The sequence below is a fragment of the Cygnus atratus genome, chromosome 1 (assembly GCF_013377495.2).
Source record: "Cygnus atratus isolate AKBS03 ecotype Queensland, Australia chromosome 1, CAtr_DNAZoo_HiC_assembly, whole genome shotgun sequence".
Classification (NCBI taxonomy): domain Eukaryota; kingdom Metazoa; phylum Chordata; class Aves; order Anseriformes; family Anatidae; genus Cygnus; species Cygnus atratus.
In genome coordinates, this window is record NC_066362.1 from 187,080,743 (window position 1) to 187,102,511 (window position 21,769).

The window sequence follows — 21,769 nt, forward strand, 5'->3', positions numbered from 1 at the left end:
TTTGCATTTTGTCAATTATTTTAACAAAGGTTACTAATTTTCACAGTAAAAACTTTGCTCACATGAAAATTAAAATACAAGAACGTTTGCTTGCTTTTAAAACACACTCAATGATTGTTTTTGCTTCTCCTCCATAGAATATAACAATCAAACAGAGTACATGACATAGGGGTGAGTAAAGAGAATAAAACATCTGAGTCATTCTCCTCGGGGGGCCACTATGCCTGTTTTGCAAGATATTTTATCCTATCTCAAAGCATATTTGGAGTAACCCCTGCTAACATTCTCTAGAATTTAAAATCAAGCATCCAAAAATACTGAAAAAGTGACTAGTAAAAAATAATTTTACCTGTAAATTGTTTTCTGTGACTCTGTTCCACCAAACCATATTGATGGGTTCTCCTGTTTTACACCTGTCAGCCAGACAGCCGATAGGGTTCTTTGATTTTCTTGCTTTTGATCCCACCGGAACTATCCTCTCATCCAGCATCCCCAGTCGATACTTCCTGGGCTACGAAAAAGAAGGAGAGAAACCAGGCCACTCCTAACAACCCTCATCTAAAGCTACACTACGATAGGTGTTACACTGATTTCATTTCTGGATTGGTGGAATAGGAAACAATTTGCAAGTAAAATTTATCTGAGACTGTTTCCTTTCAATCATTATTATTTAGTTGTAATAAACAATGTTTTTCAAAAAAACTTCAGGGACTGCTAATTATTTGTAAGCAAAATTTTCCATCACAAGTCAGCCACTGAAATACGAGTACGTATTTTCAGGAATTCAGTAAAAATTAGTTTTAAAAAAAATCCACATTTCTCTGACAGATACCTTCAACCACATCATAATACTGAACTCTAACACTTCCCTTAAGATTTTTACTGAAGAAACCAACATTGATTTTTATGTGCTTCTTTTTAAGTTCAGATTTCCCAAGACTCATCTCTTGAAGATTTTAAGTCTTTTTATTTTTTCTTTTAAATAACAGGTAAAACTGAGTAGCCAATTATAGAACAACTCAACAAAAACATTTCTGCTCAAGTTAATATTCAAAAGAGTAACTTCATGTACTGTCTTAAGTGAAGAGAAACAAATTACCATGACAAATGCATAGGAAACCAACTTAAACTTGAGAAAATAAAACATGCTTTAAGTAGTAAACATGCAGGAGATGTTTAAGCCTCGACAGGAGTTAAATTTCTATTACATTGGTAATGATCTCTACAAATAAAACTGTTTAAAAAGCATGATATGAACATTAAATTAAAAAAGACACTGGAAAAAAAACATTGAAGACTTTCACGCAGGTGAGGTTCAGAAGTTCTCCAAATTGCTCTATGCTTTCAAACCAACATGTACTTTCCCAGATAGTAAATACAACCACAAGAAATATTTCAGCATGCAAGTTCATTTAGACCAAGATCTTTTTTATACCAATTACAGCAAAACCTAGGGGCTTGTGTGTTTTTCTTTTGCCTTTTTTTTTTTTTTTTTTGATGTGCAAGCATAACTATCACCATCTGGACATAGACTACTTTTTATTAATCAAAGTTTAACTTACCTGTATTCAGTTATTTGCTTCTTCTGGTAAGAAATCTTAGCAAGATGTACCTTGATATGCATTTTAAAAACTGTTCCTCAATAAACAAGGTGACAATATAATTGGAGATTTCCCACCCATACACAAACAAATGGTAAAATAGATGTCGAAACTATAATAAACTGGCTGCAAAGTCATAACCTAAACAAATTCCCTGATCTAGTTCCCTGAAGTCTTTTAGTCTGAAAGTTTTGGAAAAAATAACATTGAAACAAGTCACTAGTAGCTCATTTGCCTGTAAAAGAGCAAGAAACCCAACACTGAATATGAACTACAAAGGCAAGAAACTGCATGAAGATGAAGTTAACTGACTTTCATAACAATCGACAAGGCTGAATTTTAGTTACAATTAGAAATTTGGTAAACTATGATGGATAGGTACATAGTCCTCCTGTAACTCCAATGCACACCAATCACAGTAGAGCTAAATACAGGTTGTTTATGGGAAGAACCACTCTACTGTTGGACGACTTCCCATCTTAAACTACTACTATCATAAACGGCAAAGCTGTAAGGTCTGAGAAACCAGATATATAAATTATGGTGAAGTTAAGGGCAAGGTTTGAATATAGTATGCTATTTTCTTAGCTTGGCTATTGGAAATAATAGCATCATGAAGATATCTACTGCAGTTCACTTGGCATCTTCCTCAACTCTCTTCCAATGTTCTTCCAAGCGCAGGGCACCGTCTGCCTCAGGCTATGGGACTACAATCCAGCGTTCAGTTGTATTTCGATTCATAAAGGGGTTTTGAATACTTCATAACAAAAGGTGATATATAAATATTTGAAAAAGGAGAGCCAAAACAAAAGAGGAGTGGAGCTTTTGTGGAGGAAGACTATTTCCTTTTCAATGGGATTCAGGTTCCAGGCAACAAAACAGAACTATTTTAGGCTTTGAGGGACCATGTTAGGGGGCTGGCAGAAACAGTGGTTAATTCTATGCCATAAATCAACTTTGAGCAAATATAAGCTCTTACACCAGTAATTCAGTCTTACTGAAAAAAAAAAAGTCAAACTAAAAAGCCAAAGGGTGAGTGGGCAAGACAAAATTAAAATTTTACTTTTATTACCTATTACAAAACATCACCAGATTACAAGGCCAGCATTCCATTGTTAAAACAATACAACATTAACATTTAGGGGGAAAAAAAAGTTTATTCGCATTTAAACCATTCTAAATTACACTGATTTTCAATGAGCAAAATTGCATCTGAATCAAAAATCCAATCAGAGTTTACATGAGACTAGAAAACAAAGTATCTGCCAAGAGGAGAGGTTCTATAGAAAGGAAAGAACAAAACAGACCGAGCAGTTTGAAAAAGATTATCAAGTTTCCTACACTCCTGCCTCCAACATAGAGCAGCAAATAAAGCAGAGACAGCAGATTGCACCCTGGAAAAAGAGCAAGAACTCAGCATCTACTGTTCATTTCTGAACTGAGGTGTCTACCTAAGAAAAGGAGACATGATCATCTAGACAAACCCAATTTCTTGGCATGGGTCAACTCTTTTGGATGGTTACAAAAGCAATTGCGTGTTTGCCTTCCATAACATTTTTCTATAAGGTACAAAAACCCCGCTCAACCATATAGATGAAGGGATCCTTCAGCACACTGATTTTTTTTTCAGGGAAGTGGCTAAAGCATTTAAATGCTTCATAATTCCTAAGGAAGTATTTCTCAAACGAGGTTTCAACTCCCAAGATGTTTACATGTTCCAAATGAGTTGTGAAAGGTCAAAAATACCAATTTTAAAATTAAAAATAAGGTTAGATTTCATATTAATTATTATAGTGTAAGAGGGAAAAAAAACAAAGCCAAATTACTACAAGGCATTACTGGAACAGTTGAGTTCCTCCAGGGCAAAGAAGTAAGAAGCAATAGTAATTACTGGTTGCAAATGTTTACATGAAGCAGGGAACAGCTAACTACGTTTAATTGCTAGCAACAGCTTGGCTCCCCAGGGTGAGAAGGGTAAGCATTTTCAACCATAGCTAGTAATTATGACCCTTGCCCTGTGAAACCAAGCTTCTGCCAGCAATTAATGGTAGGAAGCTATTGGTTGGCATGATTAGAGGGAAAGTGTTATATTAGGAAAGATCAACCCCCAAAGTCTCAGAAACATTACGCTTAAACAAGAAATCCACTCTAAAAACAATAAGGACCTGAGTAGCATCTTCACATCAGAATACTACTACAGATGAGTAACTTAATTAGCCCACGCTAGAAAATTTTCCTCAAGTCAGCTTAATTACTTGCCTCCCATTCATTCAAAAGGAAGCTTGGGAACATGTTTAGCAAGTCTATTTTCTTCCTACTATCTGCTGTAACAAGGTTATGCCTCGTCCCTAGTTTCTGTTTCATAGACAAGAAAATGCAACTAACATATATTAGGCAATGCCCCACTTCATCTTTCCAGTTCAGGGGCTGGACACACCGATGTTATAAGGCTATCCTAGAGGGAAAAATAAAAACTAAAAAAAAAAGGTTCATGAAGATTCAAACCATAAAGACTCCTCCTGTCTAATAACCTCCATGTAATATTTAAGTCTGGATAAGGCAGAAAACCAAAACAGACTATTCCAAAGTTTTGTTCCACTGAAGATCTGTAGTTGGATCAGCCATGCCCCAAACTGTATTTCTGCTCCTTAAAATGTCCTTACCCTCTGACGGGCTTTGAGTTTTTAGATTTTCAATACAGTTTCTATACCAAAATATGCACAACAAAATTTAGCATACAAACACATGAGCAGGCCATAGTGTTTTAAAAATACTGCGAATAATCTGAGCTCTAATAATAATCTAAGGCTGTCTACGTAATAATCTAAGGCTGTCTACGTAATAATCTAAGGCTGTCTACGTGCATATACTGAAGCAAATACTTCATGGTTCTCTATCACAGGCTAACTTAAGTAGCATTACCTTAAATTACCATAGCAAAAAAGATACCATAGTAGCATTAACTAGGATTCATCTCTTGTACAGTGAGTTGATTGTATCATGTACAAACATACACTAGTATTATATCGTCAGACAGGAAAAACTGGGTATACTATATTTTATTTTCCTTGCACTGCTACAAAATTAAGAAATGTGCTTTTAGTTTCAAATGTTGACTTGCCTTGTAGGATTTCAGTTTGTTTTTTTTTTTTTTTTTTTTTTTTTTAAACAGAAGTTATTATCAAGTAGACCATTAGAAAAAGATTAAATGCTCAGCTACTGTGCTACTCTACTGAGCCAACATTTTTATTTTCTTTCTTAAAACCTAAAGGCTGACTATGAGCCAAGAACTCCCCTGGCAGAGTTTGCAAATGACTCCTGTTAAATCAGAACTCTGCTCCATCCTTCCTTCCTTCAAGCAGCTATCAGAGGTAGTTTCACCCAACAGCCATAGCAGATCAGCTGGAATAAGACAGTGAAACAACCAGCTATCTATATGAACTTCAACATGGCTGTGGGGGAAAGAACAAGTCAGAGCCAGAATCCATATACAGGCACAATCAGCTGAGTAGCATTAATTGCAAGTACAGCTGCATAAATGGATTCACAAAGTATTACACCTTAACACTAGGTGGGGTCACTAGGAATACCCTCACAGATTTGCAAGCTGGTAATATGAAAAAAGGCAGCTGTCTTGTCATTACTTTTTAAGCCTTGCAGCTAACATTGCTACAAACCCCTTACATGGTTTAGGATTTGGCTAACCAAAGTACTCTCTTCACTTCCTATTTCATTGCAACCTCTCTTTGGTACACAGGCAGCCAACACTTGTTTATCCCAGCTTCCGAATGTTGGAACCTTCGGAACCTGTCTGACTTTGAAAATCCACAGAAAGTGGAATAGTAGCCTAACCTTTGGTCTAAAAGTTTAAAAAAAAGTGTTTGTTGTTTGTTTAAGAAAAAAGAGAAAGTATACCAACATTTACAATGTTAATATATTTACAATTTTACTGTTTATAATGTTATACATTGAAATTCCATGTACCCTTTTTTTTTTTTATTGTTCATAAAACCTTGGTTTTCTCTGGAAATAAAATTTCACTAGTTGAAAAGTGTCATACAGAGACAGCAAAAAAATATTCTTCTGCTCAAAGAAAGCTAAAATGTCCCATGTGGCATGGAAATAGCTTTAACCCCATAACATATTTAATCATTACAACAAAAATCTTGGTTCAACCAAATTTGAGTGAAAGCTCCAACAGATCAGGCATTACATCTTATAGCTAAAGAAAACTTTTCAGGTATGAATACAAAAAAGTATTTCAGGAGCATGGAAGTTGAAGACATGAAAATCCTGAAACACTCGGAGCTAAGTTGACATATCGAAGTCTGGACTCAAATTTTGCAGCCAAGCCAGGTCAGGTAAGGTATGAATCACAAAGAGCTGAAACCTACCACAGTCACTGGCAGAGTTCTTTGCTAAAAAGATCACTATAACCTGCTGAATTGAAACAAGCTGGCAGAAAAGCAGGCTTTTTCCATCACTATAGCAGATAGCTCTATGTAATGAAGACTTACCAGAGGACCACCATCCCAAGATACAGTTAAGAACCAAAAGTATAGGGAAAAGGACTAAAGATTTTGATGCAACTTTTACTCTATTTATTTAGCATGATTTCTCAAAAATGGTGTACTTTTCTAGCTGTTTTAAGTATTTGCATAGAATTTTCAACAACTGTGCACACAAGTTTAAGAAATCCTTCAATTAATATACTGCTAGTCAATCTTACTTGAAGAGTGCATGCACCTTACTATAGAAAGGATCAAAAAAGCTTGTAAATATAAGCAACAACATCTCACACATTCAAGTCACCTGACAAAGGTCTAGGTGGCTAACTAAAACAATACACTTAAAAATGGGGAGTGATGGTAGCTTTCGAAGTTTTAGACATCTGTAGGTCACACAATATATCTGAACTACTTAGACACAAAACCAGCGGAGGTCTTTTTTAATGCAGTTCTATGGCAAGTGCTACGCTGTGAAGCCATCTTATTCTGCTCTTTTCCTTCAAATACACAATAGGGGAGACAAAAATATAGTGACTCATCAATATAAAAGTGTTCAGCATTTCTAAAAGAAGGTGCTTAAATAATGTGATTTCTTACAGAACAATCACTAATCCATACACAAAACTCAATGAGAATAAAAAAAATCACTCTTGTTACACACATACCATACTATGTAGTATTTACTAAGACAGCAACAGTACACAAACAATGAACAATTCCAGTAAGTAACAGTTCCAAAGAAAACTGTAAACCAGGTCAGATATCATACCTCTGTCTAAAATGTGTTTTAAGGATAAGACTTCATACTACCTGCAAATATTTACTAGTTCTCTTTAGAAGCGTAATCTGTTTTTCTATTTTCCTTCAACAACTTTTGGCATCACTTACCAACTGTGACGTTTTATTATTGCAATAGAGATGTATAACCCCAGGAGGAAGGTTTCAGGTTTTGAAAGTTAAGTTTAGCCCCCCCCATCCCCCCCGATGCATTATAAAGTGTGTGCAGCCACAATTCTGCAGTTTAAAACACACAGTGATGTGAGGTGTTGTTTGGCAATGACCCCTCAGCTACTCAGAACATGCTTCATGCTTTTGAGGTGGTATTCCAGGGACCATGAAACATGGAACATTTTTCATTAAAGGTAAACACAACAAGATCAAACAGCATGCATGGCTCTTCAGTTAACACCACTAAATACTATAAAGATGAGGTATCAGAGGTGTCAAGACAGAGCCGGTGATGGGCAGCTGGAGCAAAATACAGGTTCCCAACAGGTAACAAAACTAGATGGAGGACAGGACACTCAAAAATAAGCTAGAAATAGTTCAGATCTTGAGAATATATATATATTTTTTTTTTTTATAAGACCTAGACTTAGCTTTACTATTTTCTTTCAAGAGGAAAACTCTCCTTGTCCTCATTAAAAAAGCCTGCATTTATGTGGGCTAGGCTTATAGGCAGTCTTTTGTTTCAAAATAATGTTATCTGCCTATTTATTACTGTTGATCAAATTATATGAATTAAAGAAGTCTGCTGTCCAGTCCCACTTGCCATAGATCTCTACAGAAAACCCTCAAGAACAGCAGCATCCTGTTCTCGGTAAAGTTCAGTCCAAATAATCTCTGCCATAATTTCCATTCTAATTAGTTAGAGTACACTGGTCCTGGCTTTTAGTCACCTAAAATCAGTGGAAGGAGTTCTAAAAAGAATTTTGTAAAACACATACAAACAGCTTTAAAGTTATATTGGAGTTCTGTTTACTACAGCAAATTGGTTCACTCTTTGCAACCTGAGGACTAACAGTAATCCTCACTTTAAGGACCCTCCTCTAAGTGTGACTGAAACATTAAAAAAAATTAAACCACTGTCAGGAACTTTTCAGAAGAGTTCAGTTTCCATGAGGATTGAAGGTATAAAAAAATAAAACAAAACTTAAACAATGTTTTCCACTACCCTTAAGGCTGACTATTGAATAGTGGTGGAACTGTTTAGTCCAGATTGGTGGTAACAGTCTCAGAACAAATTTAAACAAAAGCTTCATCACTTTTTTAAAATACATTAAGCTGTCATTCCCTTGGCATCAGATTCTCATCAGTTATGTTGCACATATTTTTATGAACTGTTTACCAGAACCACCAAAATGAATACAAACAAATGAGTTTTCCAGACAGATTATTTCCGAGTTTACAGAGGAACTTTTTTCTAGATAAAGATCAAAGCCAATTTAGGAAAAAACACCCAAGAACTTCAGATTCAGAATGCTACCCTATTTTTAGCAAGCGTAACACGTATTTGAAGAAAAACAAAATAAAAAGAGTGACATCATTATTCTCAGGGAAGAGGGTTAGTCTAACTCTAGCTTTTGTTCCATGCTTCACAAATCCTATTTGTGCATTGTAAATTAATACTTACCTGAAAATCTCTTATAGGAAATTCACTTTAAGGTTGCTTGTCTTACTGCATGTAGAGTTACAACAACCGGACAGTAAATCCAGCAGGGTTTACAGTTGACAGAACCTCCACCAAGGCTCCATCTACAGAAATACTTAGCTCCTTTGATTTCATTTTAAGTATCCTATAAAATGTCTTTAAATAGTAATCTTAGCTTTCCTGGAATCTAAAATCGAAATGCAATTTAATAATTTCTAGACAGAGAAAATAAGGTATATGAACATTCGAGGTTAAAGGACTACATTTACTTTTCAAACAAGAAGTAAAATTGATCAATTTTCTTTAAAAAGCTGTAACCAATGTTTTTAAACATGAAGATTATCATAAGCGACTTCAGTAGCCTAGTCACTACTGAAAAAGCAAGGATATTAAGAATTCTGATCAAGTCTTATTTAATATTTTATTATCAAATATTTAAGCTCACACGGCTTGCCCACTCTTAAAGGGCTGCCAGAATAACACAATCAGTAATATTCAGAGACAATATTAATAATCTTAAGACATCTACATATTACAAGTTTTTATAGAAACTATTCATCGTTTTACACAAACATCCAATTTTTACATACTTGCAAGTAACTTAATTCCAAATATTTAAAATATCAATTCTAATTTGTAAAGCAAAACAATTACTCTTTATTCACTTACCAAGACTGTATTATATCTGTCCTCCAAGTCAGTGATAAACGAAGGAAATGCTGGTTTTGCCAGCTAGTTCAGAACAAACAAAACCTTAGCCCTGGGCTCTTAGCAAGAAAATGGAAAGGTTTTTTCAAATAGTAGATGTTGTTAACACCTACACTTGAGCTAGCCACCAAGGCTCCCTTTAGAGTCATTGACCAGAAACGTGCACTTCTGGAAGGTTAGCTAGCTTGTGTTACAGCAGGTATCGAACACTGGCCATTTAAGTCACTTTGCTCAACCTCTAAATAAAACTCAGTTACTGGAGTAGGGTGCAAGTCACAGAAGTTTTTAAAATACCCAGCACTCAAGCACTTAGTTCGAGGAAATGTATGACTATATTTGAATATTGTACTCAAAAAAAATACTAAAAATATTAAGAAACGACATCCAAGACTATTTGCAATGTATTGTCTGGTTATCGAGTCAGTCACAGCAGAAATTCATTTCTGCTACACCACTCGTTGACATTAGTCTTTTCTACTGTGCTTTTCTTAATGTCAGCCAAGTGTTCCTTCAAGCTGCTCGTCTCTCTCTACTGACTATAGAGGGAGCCTTGATGCCTTGATTTTAAGACAGTTCCCATCTTATTAGATGAAAACCTCCCCCTTACTAGCATTATTTAACAAAATCTTTTACACAAATATACATCACAAAATGGAAGCCATAATGAACAATAAATGACTAATAGGCGAAGCAAAACAAAAACCTCTTTCAATTAATGCCAGTTATGTCTGAAATATTAATTGAGGAAAAAAATAAGTAAATCAGTTTCACAGATAAATGCCTCTCTTGATACTATTTTTGCTGTAAGTGGTTTAATTGCTGATTCTTTCTTGGGGAAAAAAAGAGACCAAGTCAGAACAGACTTTCCATTACTAATTGAGCTTTAAGTTACTTGAGCTTTACATTGAAACATTACCCGGTTTGCTTCCATTTTGTACTGTTTCATTAACTTTGAATTAATAGTCAGTATCAGAAGCAGTGTTTTAGTATGCTTTTGTATGACAGTTCATTTTCTTTTGAGCATATGGTTTAATATACATACACATGTAAATAGCATAGAATTTTCTTTCTTACTGTCCTCATTAACTGGGTAAACACAGTTGTTTACATCAAACTTCCAGTACAATACAGCTGGCATTAAGGAAAAAGGCAATTGTGAGATTCCATCTAGTTTGGATGCATAATATTAGGAAGTTATCATTCTACAGCTTCATTTTATTTCAAGCAAAATAGTCTAATGGACCAACTATGGTAATTATCTTCATGCTCAATCTTCACCTGCAGGAATGATACAGAGCTTAATTGCCAACACGCAAATAAAGCTCTATGAAAAGTCGTAAGTGTGCTGATACAGCACGCTTTCAAGAAAAGGTATTATTGACTACAGGAAAGTTCAGGATCATGAGGCAAATAAGAAGCAAAACATGAAAGTCAGTGAAAGCAAAATCTGATAACTGGCTGGGACAAGATAATGTATTTTTTGATAAAAGCCAGTTTGAAAAAATGAGAATTCTGGAGTAACCGAACTTTTGTCTCTTATTCCAGCCACTGTGCTTTTGAGTGGGTAATTAGAAAACAGCACAGCCTGAGTTGGCGTAGGTCAAAGGTGTTTGAAGATGCTCTTTAGTTTTCAGCATAAGATTTCTCAATACAGATTAGATGGGAAAAAATATCACACCTTAACTTCCCCATAATATTATTAGAGTATCTTTCACACTGAAGGCATTTCAAACAAAGAATTACTTTGACAGCATGGACAAATAAATGGGAGGAATGATTCTTCTTGTATTCACAACTTGTTACTGTGAAGGCACAAGATAAACCACCTGCAAGCACCACCTGCAAGCCTCAGTGCAATAAAAATAATTTGTTTTCAAATGCAATGGACCATGTCTGAATTTTCATATTCAAAGCATTCTTATCAACTTCAATTTACAAATGCTTGAAGTATTTCTTAATAGCAACAGTCTGATCTGGTGCAACACAATTGAAAGTGATCTCATTTATATTGGCAGTGAATTATTAAAATAAATCTAGTAACACTAGAAGAATCATCCTTATTTCACCTAGCATTTCAAGTTGTTCCTCAAGTTGTTCCAGATCTTCTTCCCTGTCAACTCATGCACGATTACACCACTTAAAATTTAGTTGTTGCTTACCTTTCTCCTTTGAGACACGGTGAGGGCAGCAAAGTCATTAAATAAGGATGAATTTGGTGAAGTTAGTGGATCTGTAAAAAGAACGTAAAACATGTTATACACCTACATATATACAAAAAAAAGCTTACAATTTTTAATTTGTTTGAATGGAAAAAATCCCTCAGGCAAAACTACATTCAGCAACGCTGCTGAAAACTACAGCATTTATTAGATTCCATGCAACAGCATAAATGAAATAGTGCTCATTAGCATAAATGTAGTACATTTAATTGCTGTTGACACTATTTAAAGTCCACCAACATTTTAAAGCCTTCATCTCCAGTTACCTGAAATTAGTCATCTTCAGCGTAACATAGCATTACAAATAATGACGCGGATGTTGTCACGCACAAATTTAAATCTGATCTAAATGTAGCAAAAGTCCACACTCTACTAGTAGCTTTTTATTGATTTTTTTTCCCTGTGCATCCCTTCCAAAATTGAAGCACCAAAAATTGAACAATCACAGATGCAACTTAAACAGGAAACTCCAAACTAAATTTATATAATTATCAAATTTACTGTTTACAGGTGGCATTAATTTGTTATGTTTTAATGAAACACTCTTTAGCATTCATCAATACTCCTTTACAGATTAATTCTGCAAGTGAGGCACAGCTTAGGAGGGGAAAAAAAATAGGAGGACCAGAGACACAACAGAATTTAAAGTGGTTTCCAAAAGTCAGTCTGGTTTCTCTCCTTCAAATGCATCACCATCACTATTTGGCCTGTCACACACTCTAACTGACCGCATTTAAAACTGTAGAACTCCACTGCATTGTCCCACTGCACAATTAGCTATTCAAAAGCACAAAACCTACTGGAAATGAACTAGGAGGAAGCAAAACAAAAACAAACTTGGCTTTCAAATTAATTTTCTATAAGTATATACTACCACGCTTTACCAAAAAAATGTAAGCATAAGTAGCCTAGCTATAGTTTCAGACATGCAAATGAAGTTCTAGAACATTATTAATACAGCAATTTTCAGCACAGAAACATTTTAAACACCATAAGGGAATAGTGCTCTTCTTGAAAGAAGCTGGCTTGACAGCTACAGCTGAAATAATCTGCAGTGCCTGTTATAATTTGGAAAGGAATTCTGAAAAGCACATTATACAAGTTCAATACACCCTTCACAGTCATCTAGCGAATATACAAGCCTGCACTCTAGAGACATTGTTTGGTTGAAAAACACGTTCCCAATAACAAGAAAAATATTGTAAGAGCTAAACGTACTGCTTAAAGGACAAAACTTGGTATCTATTAAAATTTGTCAGTTATGTGATACATTTCACACGAACTGTACACCCTTGAATTCAAGATTAAAAACCTGTATATTCATTCCACACAGTAACCTCCTTGAAAAACACAATAAAAAGGGACATCACCATGGAGCAACAAAAGCACTTAAGCTATCAGTGCTTTACAGAGGATATCCAAACTAGCATCTCATGTGAAGTGACAAGACCAATAGACTGCATTTTTTGTAGTAATATTTTTTTTCTTGTTGCTGTTGTTTTAGTTTTTCCCCACTGCAGCAAAAAGAAGTCTGAAAATTTTGAGTTCTGTAGCACTTCAGCTTTGGACTACAAGAAGTAATCATATAATATATTATAGTGGACAAGAAGTTCACCTGCATCTTAAATCAGATCAGAGGAGAAAACCTACCTTCAGTCTCAATTTTACCAAAGAAAATCTCCTAAATTTCCAAATATAGTTTTGTATGTATTACTTTAAGAGTGCTTACCATGGCCTGCGTACTGCTTGGCACTGTCATTGAGAAGGCTAGGGGAGCTGCTGCTATTTGTCATCCTCTGCAAAAATAAAAACAATTGTACATATAAAATAAAAGCTACAAAAGATTAGGTGAGGGCATTGAGGACAGTATGTAGAAAGTTTAGGAGTGGTTCGTAGTTGACAAAAACGTTTAGTAAAATACAGCATTTCACATGAGAACAATGCAAAACAAAACCAACTGTATACTAAAATGAAACACTATCCTCATGAATTACTTCTAGTTTGGGAGGTTCTGCCAAACCTGTGGTTCTCTTCCTATACATCACCAGCATTAGGTAAGCCAGTCCTTTATTATATTATTATAACTCTCCACTTTATTATACACTATAATCACCACATGAAGCTTTTCTAAGCAAAAATATTCAAATTAGTATATTTGACAGTTCATTGTTTTTTGTCTGTTTTTAAAAAAAATGAACAGTACCTTTCAGCAAAATCATGCAATTCTTGTAAACCAGCAGGACACTTGAAATCTTCTCAGTATTCCTCCTCGGCCCCACCTGCTTCTCCTGTACTCCTCCACAGATACCTGCTAGCAATCAGCTGGACTACATAAAGCAGTACTGCTCGAAGAGCTACCACTGCTTTGATACACAAGACAGTGTCCCTCTACTCCTCTAGTCTCCCAGCTAGAGGGAAAAGTACAAGAAAAGCACAGCAACGCTAGGAAGTGTCCTCTCCATCACCGAGTAATAGTACGAGTAGTGCTTTTTTTTTTTTTTTTTTTTTTTTTTTTAACATCTTCCTAGGCATGCTTTTGGCCCCCATCAACTAGGAGTCTCCCAGCCAATTTCTGGGCACTATTCAACAGCAAAAAGCTTCGAGATCCCTTCAAGTAGACAGTTTGCATGCAGCAGCTGCTGTCGTGGGTGAGTGTATACCAGCACAAACAGGCCATTTCATGCCAGCTGGCCCCAAGTGTCTCTAGGACAGTTTCCAGGCATGCCTAATTCAGTAGTCTAGACACAGACTAAGAATCAAAACTGGTCACTGGAGTTGCACTTTACACTTTCATTTTTCCACTGCCAACCTGAATGCTAGTGGCAGATGGCAAGAAGCCTACTACATAATACTTTAATGCCATTTCAGCTAGTCCTTGACCAGAAGGATCAATATTGTGGAGTAAATTTGGTCAGAACAGAGGAGAACCAACGCAAACTAGTGTCATCCGGTGTGGCGAGAAGTACATTAGGTTTACTTTTTTATTTAAAAAAAAAGTTTCTCAGCATCCTGCACAAAACTGAAAATCACAGCTTTCAAACTGACTTCACCAGAAGCTGGAGCTTTCACTTGTATCTAGAAAAATAAGTAGATTATGTAATGTACATTAACGTGGAAAGCAAGTTGTTAAAAAAAATCAGCATGTGCTTTTAGGAAAGTAACTTTAAGAAAGTTTTCATCAAAATTAGGTACCTAATCAGGTATCTTTTTGTTATCCTCTCAACAGCAGGCTCGATCAATATACTATTGTCAAGTGACATGCTAGTCTCCTTTATTTCAGCATCTGTGCTCCTTCACTACAGCAAGCCCTGTGAGATCTTCTGACACAACTCTTCATTCAGTATGAGTAGGTAGTACTATACGAAGCAGTACTAGATTACTTGCAGATGTACAACATGTAATATACATATGTATATACTGTGTTAACCTCTATCTTTTTCAAGAACTAAATGAGGAACGTTATTTGTTACATGCTTTCACTCTTTTAATGCCACTCGTCTCATGTTCCTAACTCACATTAAACATCTAGTGATCAACAAGTAATTCTTTCCACAAAAAGGATGCCTCTAATGAAACAGTTTACTGATTTCTACAAAACAGGGTAACATTTTGTGAAACCCCACTATATTAACAATTTTGCTCAAGTTCAGGGAGGCTCATCCCACTGTCTCCACCACAAGAACAAACTTACAGCTGAAGTCCAGGAAATAGCCTAGCAAATTCTAAACTTTTCATTACTAGCTATTTTCAGCAAGGTGTTTAGCAAACAAATCAGTATTTACAGAGACAAAAGATGAGTTTAGCTTCTGCCTCATCTACTGCAAACATTCTGTAATATTGATAAGTTTACCAGAGGCTGAAAGACAGATAAGACTTCTTTCATTCCTTATTATGACAAATGCAAAAATTATACATAGAGAGCTAGAGAATTACACACGGTCTGGTAGCTGGTATTTTTTGGTGAGAACAACCAGTTTCTAGTAGTCACATAACAAGTTAGTTGTGGTATTTTATTATTTTTAGCAGTATACTGTCTTGTACAAAAAGCACAGTGATCTTAAAGTAATTATCAGCCGGTCAGCACCCAAGTGGTCACAGCGAGTCTCTGGCTGATCAGTACTAGACAGCATGTTCTGAGATTGAATCAAAGTTTCCTAACTCACTGGGGTCACGGGCTTGATTCAGTATGTCCTTTTGATAGTAAAATTACTGCTCCTATTCTCTCCATTCCAAAATATAAGTAGAAATCTAACCGTAAAATACCAGTATATAAACACTAATGTGTAAGAAATTTTCTAGTGAATACATAAAAATAAGTAATTTCTGGATTATAGTAGCTCAACTGTTCATACATCATATTCCTTTCCTGGTCAAGCAACAGAAAGGTGTTAAACTTTCACAAAACAGTATCCCTACTATGCATCTTTTCCTAAGTATTTAATACATCCACACTGATCCTTGTAAGAGGAAGTGGTTTAGGAATGTGAAGGAAATCTTCCAGACTTGCACAAAAATTGATAGTGTTAATGTCTATTTCTGACACGCAGGTATTTGTAACAATTTTAATGCAAAACATATCGGTCTGTCAGACCAGGGATAGATACAACTGACATCTGGGCTGGTATCGAAGATGGTTAAGATTATGGCTAAAACAGGGAACCAAGCACTTTTCTGTCAACAGTATTTTTCCTATTCAAGTAGTGCAGCTAAACTTTCAATCAGACTTGAAATGTGAAAATGACTGCGATAATGAAAATCTGTGCTGATACAATCAATAAAAAGATATATAGTGTGCACGCTGGAAACAGATTGCAACAGAACACACTGTTCAGTATTCTAATAACACAGTGCAAAGACCTTCCTAAGTCTACAAACATCAAATGTGCTGTTGCAAAGACAACGCTTGTTTGAGGCATAAATGTATTTCACATGAGCCACGATTCTGAAAAAACAAAACTTACTGATCCTGGGCAGCTCTTGCTCTAACAACTGCTTGAAAGCCACAGCTTGCATGAAGTTAAAAAAACACCACTTAACCACTCACTTTCATGAATTTTTCATCTTGTTCAACATTTATTACGCATGCACAAGCTTCTTACCTTACCATTAGTCATGAAAGTCCTGCATGTAGTGAGCAAAGGATTTTTAAGGTGTTTTAATATTTAAGACTTCCACCACACTCTAAAGCATTTAGTCTTCAGTAGGGTTATTTCTCTATCTCATTTTTACTAAGTCCACAGGAAAACATCTTAAAAAATAAAAATAAAAAATATAACAAGCACTATTTGCTATTTCTGGTTTCTGGACAACAGGTTTTGTCTTCTAAATAATGTTTCTCAATCTTTTAATAGCGTTGAACTATTTTTTATACAAATTCAATTTTAAGAAGAATCCAAGCACAAGAACCTCTAGCTCAAAAGATGAAAGCTCCAGAAAGGTAAGAGCAGCCATTAACAGACGAAAATGAACTATTCATTCTTAATAAGCCTGCCAGGCAAGGCAAGCAAACACAAAGTTTCTCACTTATTTTAATGCATCATGACTTTCACCATATGGAAGCTAATACAGAAAGAACTTTGGCACAACCGAACACCACACCAATGTCACTCAGGTCCATATGAATTCCTTGCCTGCCTATTGCTATGATTTATTGAGGTTCTTTAAGCAGTAGTTAAAATTCAACCAGGCTGCCTGGCACACATCCTGGACCTCTCTAAGGCAACTAAAAAGTTGTTTTTGTTCACATCTCAAAAGAAAGCTACTACAAAATCAAACTGTCACATTAATTCCTGTCCTAGGATTTAACCTAAGGCTTCAGCTTAAAGTTGAAGCTCCGATCAGTGACAAAATACAGGCTCTTTAATTTCATGAAAAAAGGGATTAAAAGTTTCAGAATACTTTGTTAATTCCTGAATATTCAAGCAATACTGGAGTGGGAATAAACTCTTTTGGAAATTTTTAATCCCGGTGCTTGAAGAAAGAATAATCAAAATAACAAATCTCCTCTCAGAAAAAGGCTGTATGAAAATGTACAGTGTCAAAAACAAAAATTTTGTCAATCATCATCTCATCTACTAGACATCAGATAGCCTGTTGGTTACTAAAGTTTCCTATTCAGAACTGTTTCAAGTTAACGTGTCTTATAAAAAAAAAAGTATTATTTTAACACAGACTAGGACAACACTGGCAGTAGTAAACTGTAATAATTTCCATATCATGTTGCTATTTTAAAAATCTTTGAGGATTAGACACTTTTCAATACCTCCTTGGCATATTTTGCTAGGAAGAGAATGAAATTTGAAGGTAAAAAACATTACAGCCTTTAAAAAGTATACAGTCTTGCCTCCACCCTTCAATATTCAGTAGCAAAATCCAAAATCATAGCTGTGCTTACAAGTTCACTTCACTTTCATCTCCCTCTACCAAAAAAGCATAGTTACAGAATTCTCATCAAGATAGAGGATAAATAAAGCTTTGCAGTATTCCATTAGAACTAATATTTTTATATTACAAGACCTGTATTAAGTTTCAGTTTTCGCTTTCTTCTCTACCTTTTCCCCAAAATATCTAAGAGATGGCAGTTATTCCCTGTCTCCACATTCCCCTACTTAATCCTGAGAAAACAAGAACTTCCCTCAAACTCATTCCTGTGCTAAGTATATTATCTCAAAATATTTTGTAGCATGTCACAAGTTCTTCTCTTTACCTTAATACTCTTCTACCAGAATTATATTTCAGTTATTTCTCTAATTTTTGGAACAATGTTAATTGAACAATAAAAGAAGTCCTACTGCAAAAGAATAAGATTGTCACAACCAAACAAGCCATTGTTTAGCTGTCACATTCTGTGACCTCCTAATGGCAATACCTTTCGCTCTTGTTTCTAAATGATCCAAAACTTGTCTTGGGTGGTTAGCATATTTGACACCACTCACAGCACGTCCCACTCAGATGTTTGAACTAAAGCAACTGGACTTCTTCCAAAAGCATTATGTAAACAATCGCATAATTTCATATTTAAAATAGCATGTCTATAGCTCCACCAGGCTCTCAACAGTTAAAAATTGAAGACATTAACAAGCCTGCGTGCTCCTGTTAAGGAGAGTTTTATTACTCAGCTCCTGGCAGATGCAACAACGGGAACAAAGGCCTTTGTGTTTACTCAGCTGCAAGGCTTTGAAGCAAGGAGGATCTCTACTTCTCAGGCTTTTCAAGAACTCTTAGTACGCCAATACTAGCATGGCAAAAGCAAGACTCATTCTTCTCCATTGCTTGGCCTTGCCAACTTTAATGCTGACGGCTTCTCTTTTTTATTTTCTTTACAGCAATTAAAAAAAAGTGCTTTTACTTTCTACATAACCCACAGACCAATGGAAGGCATGTAGTTACAAAACTTGTCGTATCTAAATACAGAAAAACATTTCTGTAAAGCAATATACATGAAGATACTTTCTACTGTTTTATGCTCTTACAAGCAGGTTGCTCAATCCTATTATATTAGGAGTTTTGACATCAAGGTGCTCGTTCCTCTGCCTCATCCTGCTCTACATTCTCCCAGATTATTCACATGCCCTCTTACGATCCCAACATAATACTACTGAAACTCCTTCCCACACCGCCTGTACCTTTGATCAACCCACGAGCTAGTAAAGAGGCAGTACTAACGTGACTGGTCCAGAGGAACACACATACCAGCTCGCCGAGTGGTACGCGCAGAGTGCCTGAGCAAACAGCCAAGCATTAGAGGCATCCCGGCCAGCCAGCTCCTGCCTCCTCACTGCTGGGAAAGCCAAGTGAAACGAGCTGCTCCTTGAACCACACCTCAGCCTGTCTCTTGGCTGCTGCTAAGCCAAAAAAAAGGAAAAGAACAGCTTCAGGGACAGCGTGCAGCCTGGGAGCCATGTGTTGTGCAGGCCTGCTCTGTTATTACTTATGGAGAAAAGGGAAAATAGACGCTTTGATAAGCTGGAAGCCAACACTGCAAATGCAGCATACGAAGGAACGTGCAGATTCAGGGAAGAAAAGGCATACGAAACAAAACCATATTACAGGGAAATGCAAACTGATGACAACAGGAGACTATTAATCAATAGGAAGCTAGCCAGTAACAACAGAAGAGACCAACAGGAGGCAACAAAAGGTTGGCTAACAGCAAAGAATTTTGAGGTAGGAGTGGTAGGATGAGGCAAAGAGTTACTATTTTTAGAAAGGAACTAACAAGAAGAATTAGAACAACGGCCACTTTGAAAACCCTGCCTCTTCTGAACAGTACTGAGAATTTTCACCGCCATCTTTTTTTCCAATGCAAATTGAACATTACAACTAGCTGCATCTTCACCACTAGTCTAAACCCAACAAAAAGTTCTAGACCTCTTAAAACACTCTTCAACACATACAAATGACATCTCAGTCAAAGATAACTCTGCAGAAATGCTGATCGCTACCTACCTCACATTACATATGTTCAAAGACACATATTTCCTCCTTAATTCATCACGGTACAATTTGCTTTTATTTTCCTTCCTTATGCTGCGTACTTAAGACTAATACAATGTATTGCACACAAGAACATGGTGACTGCAAAATTTGGATAGTAACCTTGCTTGAGGCAATTTGCCTCCATTACATGTGCTATGATAACCCAAATATACACAATCAGTCTTTTCCAACAAACCTGGCTTGTTTCCTACACATGACAAATGCATTCTGAAGTTTAATTAGAAATAGTCAGGAAGACTCGTGTACTGAATCCCTGCTGATAATGTTGGAAGGCATCTAGTGAATAAAGCTTGGACTGTACAATACTGCATAGTGAAAGAAAATGAACATTACTCACAACAGACTGACTATTTCTATCCTCACCAGACTGGGGCCAGCTACGTCACTTGAACTGAGCTTTCTACATGGGGTCACTATCTTCATTCCTTACTTTCAAGCTGTATAGGTTAAATTGAGAAACTCTGCAGTCTGGTTTGGGCAGCAGCACTGGTTTTTGTTTGTTTTTATTGTAACCTTTTTGTTCCCATTCCTCTATAAAACGTAGGCAGCTTTCTTCTTTAATAAGGAAAGCATTCCTTTACTTTTGAAAGGAAATGTAAATATCAGATACAATAACACCAACGTGCATGCTGCCAACTGTCTTTAAGAGAAAGATTTGAATAGCATTCATGGGACAGTGAAATAAACACTTAATCAACTATCAAACAGATGCTCATTACGTATGCACCATGCAGTCTGTCTCGAGTTAAGTCCTAATTATAATTCTTCTACTGAAAAGACACAACGTTATGGAGAATACACCTCAATATAATAACCTCAAGGCTGCATCAGCAGCCTGACCTTAACATTTCTTAAAATTTAACTGTATCTTAACTAGCGTTTCTTCTAGCTGTGTTTATTTTGCTGTCTATGCAACTTCCCCAGTCCTAAAAAACAAGCTGAAAAAAACTTTCCTCATATTACATCACCGATGCATCTATTTGTGAACTGCACAGATCTACCAGAGATGAATAAGTAACTCATAGGTGTAGACGTTTTCATCTGCACAAGCAAAGCAGAGGCTAATTAGACATTTTGCAGCAGATTTCTGATATTTCATTAAGAACAGAAAGCTAAACTTGCAGTATCTCAGTTTGATTCAAGCACCTGGAAAGGCATATGCGCACAGATGTGTTCTGTTCACTCTGCTTTGACCCAAGTTTGCATTATGCCAGCTTGTTTCTTTGTCCCAAGTTGTATGCATTTTACTCATGCAATTCTAATCTCCATTCTGTAAGTATCTCCAGTCCTCCTGCTCTTTCCTTTCCACTTGTCCTCCCAGCTCTTCATTCACTCATCTTCAGCTCAGTTTCACTAAGCCCACAGCATAAGTCTCTGTGCCCTTACACATCCCTCCGATATAATTAATAGACATGCAGGTTTTTTTTCCCCCACTAAATACAGACCCACTTCCATGCTGCTTCAGTCTGAAGTGGAAGAAAAGGAAAAAAAAAGAAATCAGATCAGCATTCCTGCTTGGTGTTCAGGCCAGGCCTACACTAGGGCAACACTGTAGCAGCAGGAATGTGCTCAAGCTGGAACATGCCAGTGCAGGTTACATCTTTGGGAAATCATCTAGCACCTAGTAAGTCTCCAGTGTGTCTATATAAACCAGTTTTGCAAAGCTGTCAAGTGACCAAATCTCGGCAAATTTGCCGAAAGAAAGCAGAATGTGTATCTGTGACACAACCACCAATCTATCACACTTAAAGCCTCTGTTCCAAACTATAAAGCATTGCTATTATTTAAACAAAAGTCACCAAG

The 21,769-nt window shown here is 36.2% G+C and overlaps 1 protein-coding gene across 3 annotated transcripts in view; it reads right to left on the minus strand.

The window, feature by feature from the left end:
- Positions 1-21,769, minus strand: part of PAN3 (poly(A) specific ribonuclease subunit PAN3) — an 80,472-nt gene that overhangs the window by 43,929 nt on the left and 14,774 nt on the right. For all 3 annotated transcript variants that reach the window (XM_035542575.2, XM_035542574.2, XM_035542576.2), the window contains exons 4-7: positions 13,197-13,263; positions 11,408-11,478; positions 9,210-9,272; positions 350-511 (exon numbers count right to left, since the gene is read on the minus strand). In XM_035542575.2, coding sequence (XP_035398468.1) covers positions 350-511; positions 9,210-9,272; positions 11,408-11,478; positions 13,197-13,263 — 363 coding nt within the window. The remainder of the gene's footprint in view (positions 1-349; positions 512-9,209; positions 9,273-11,407; positions 11,479-13,196; positions 13,264-21,769) is intronic.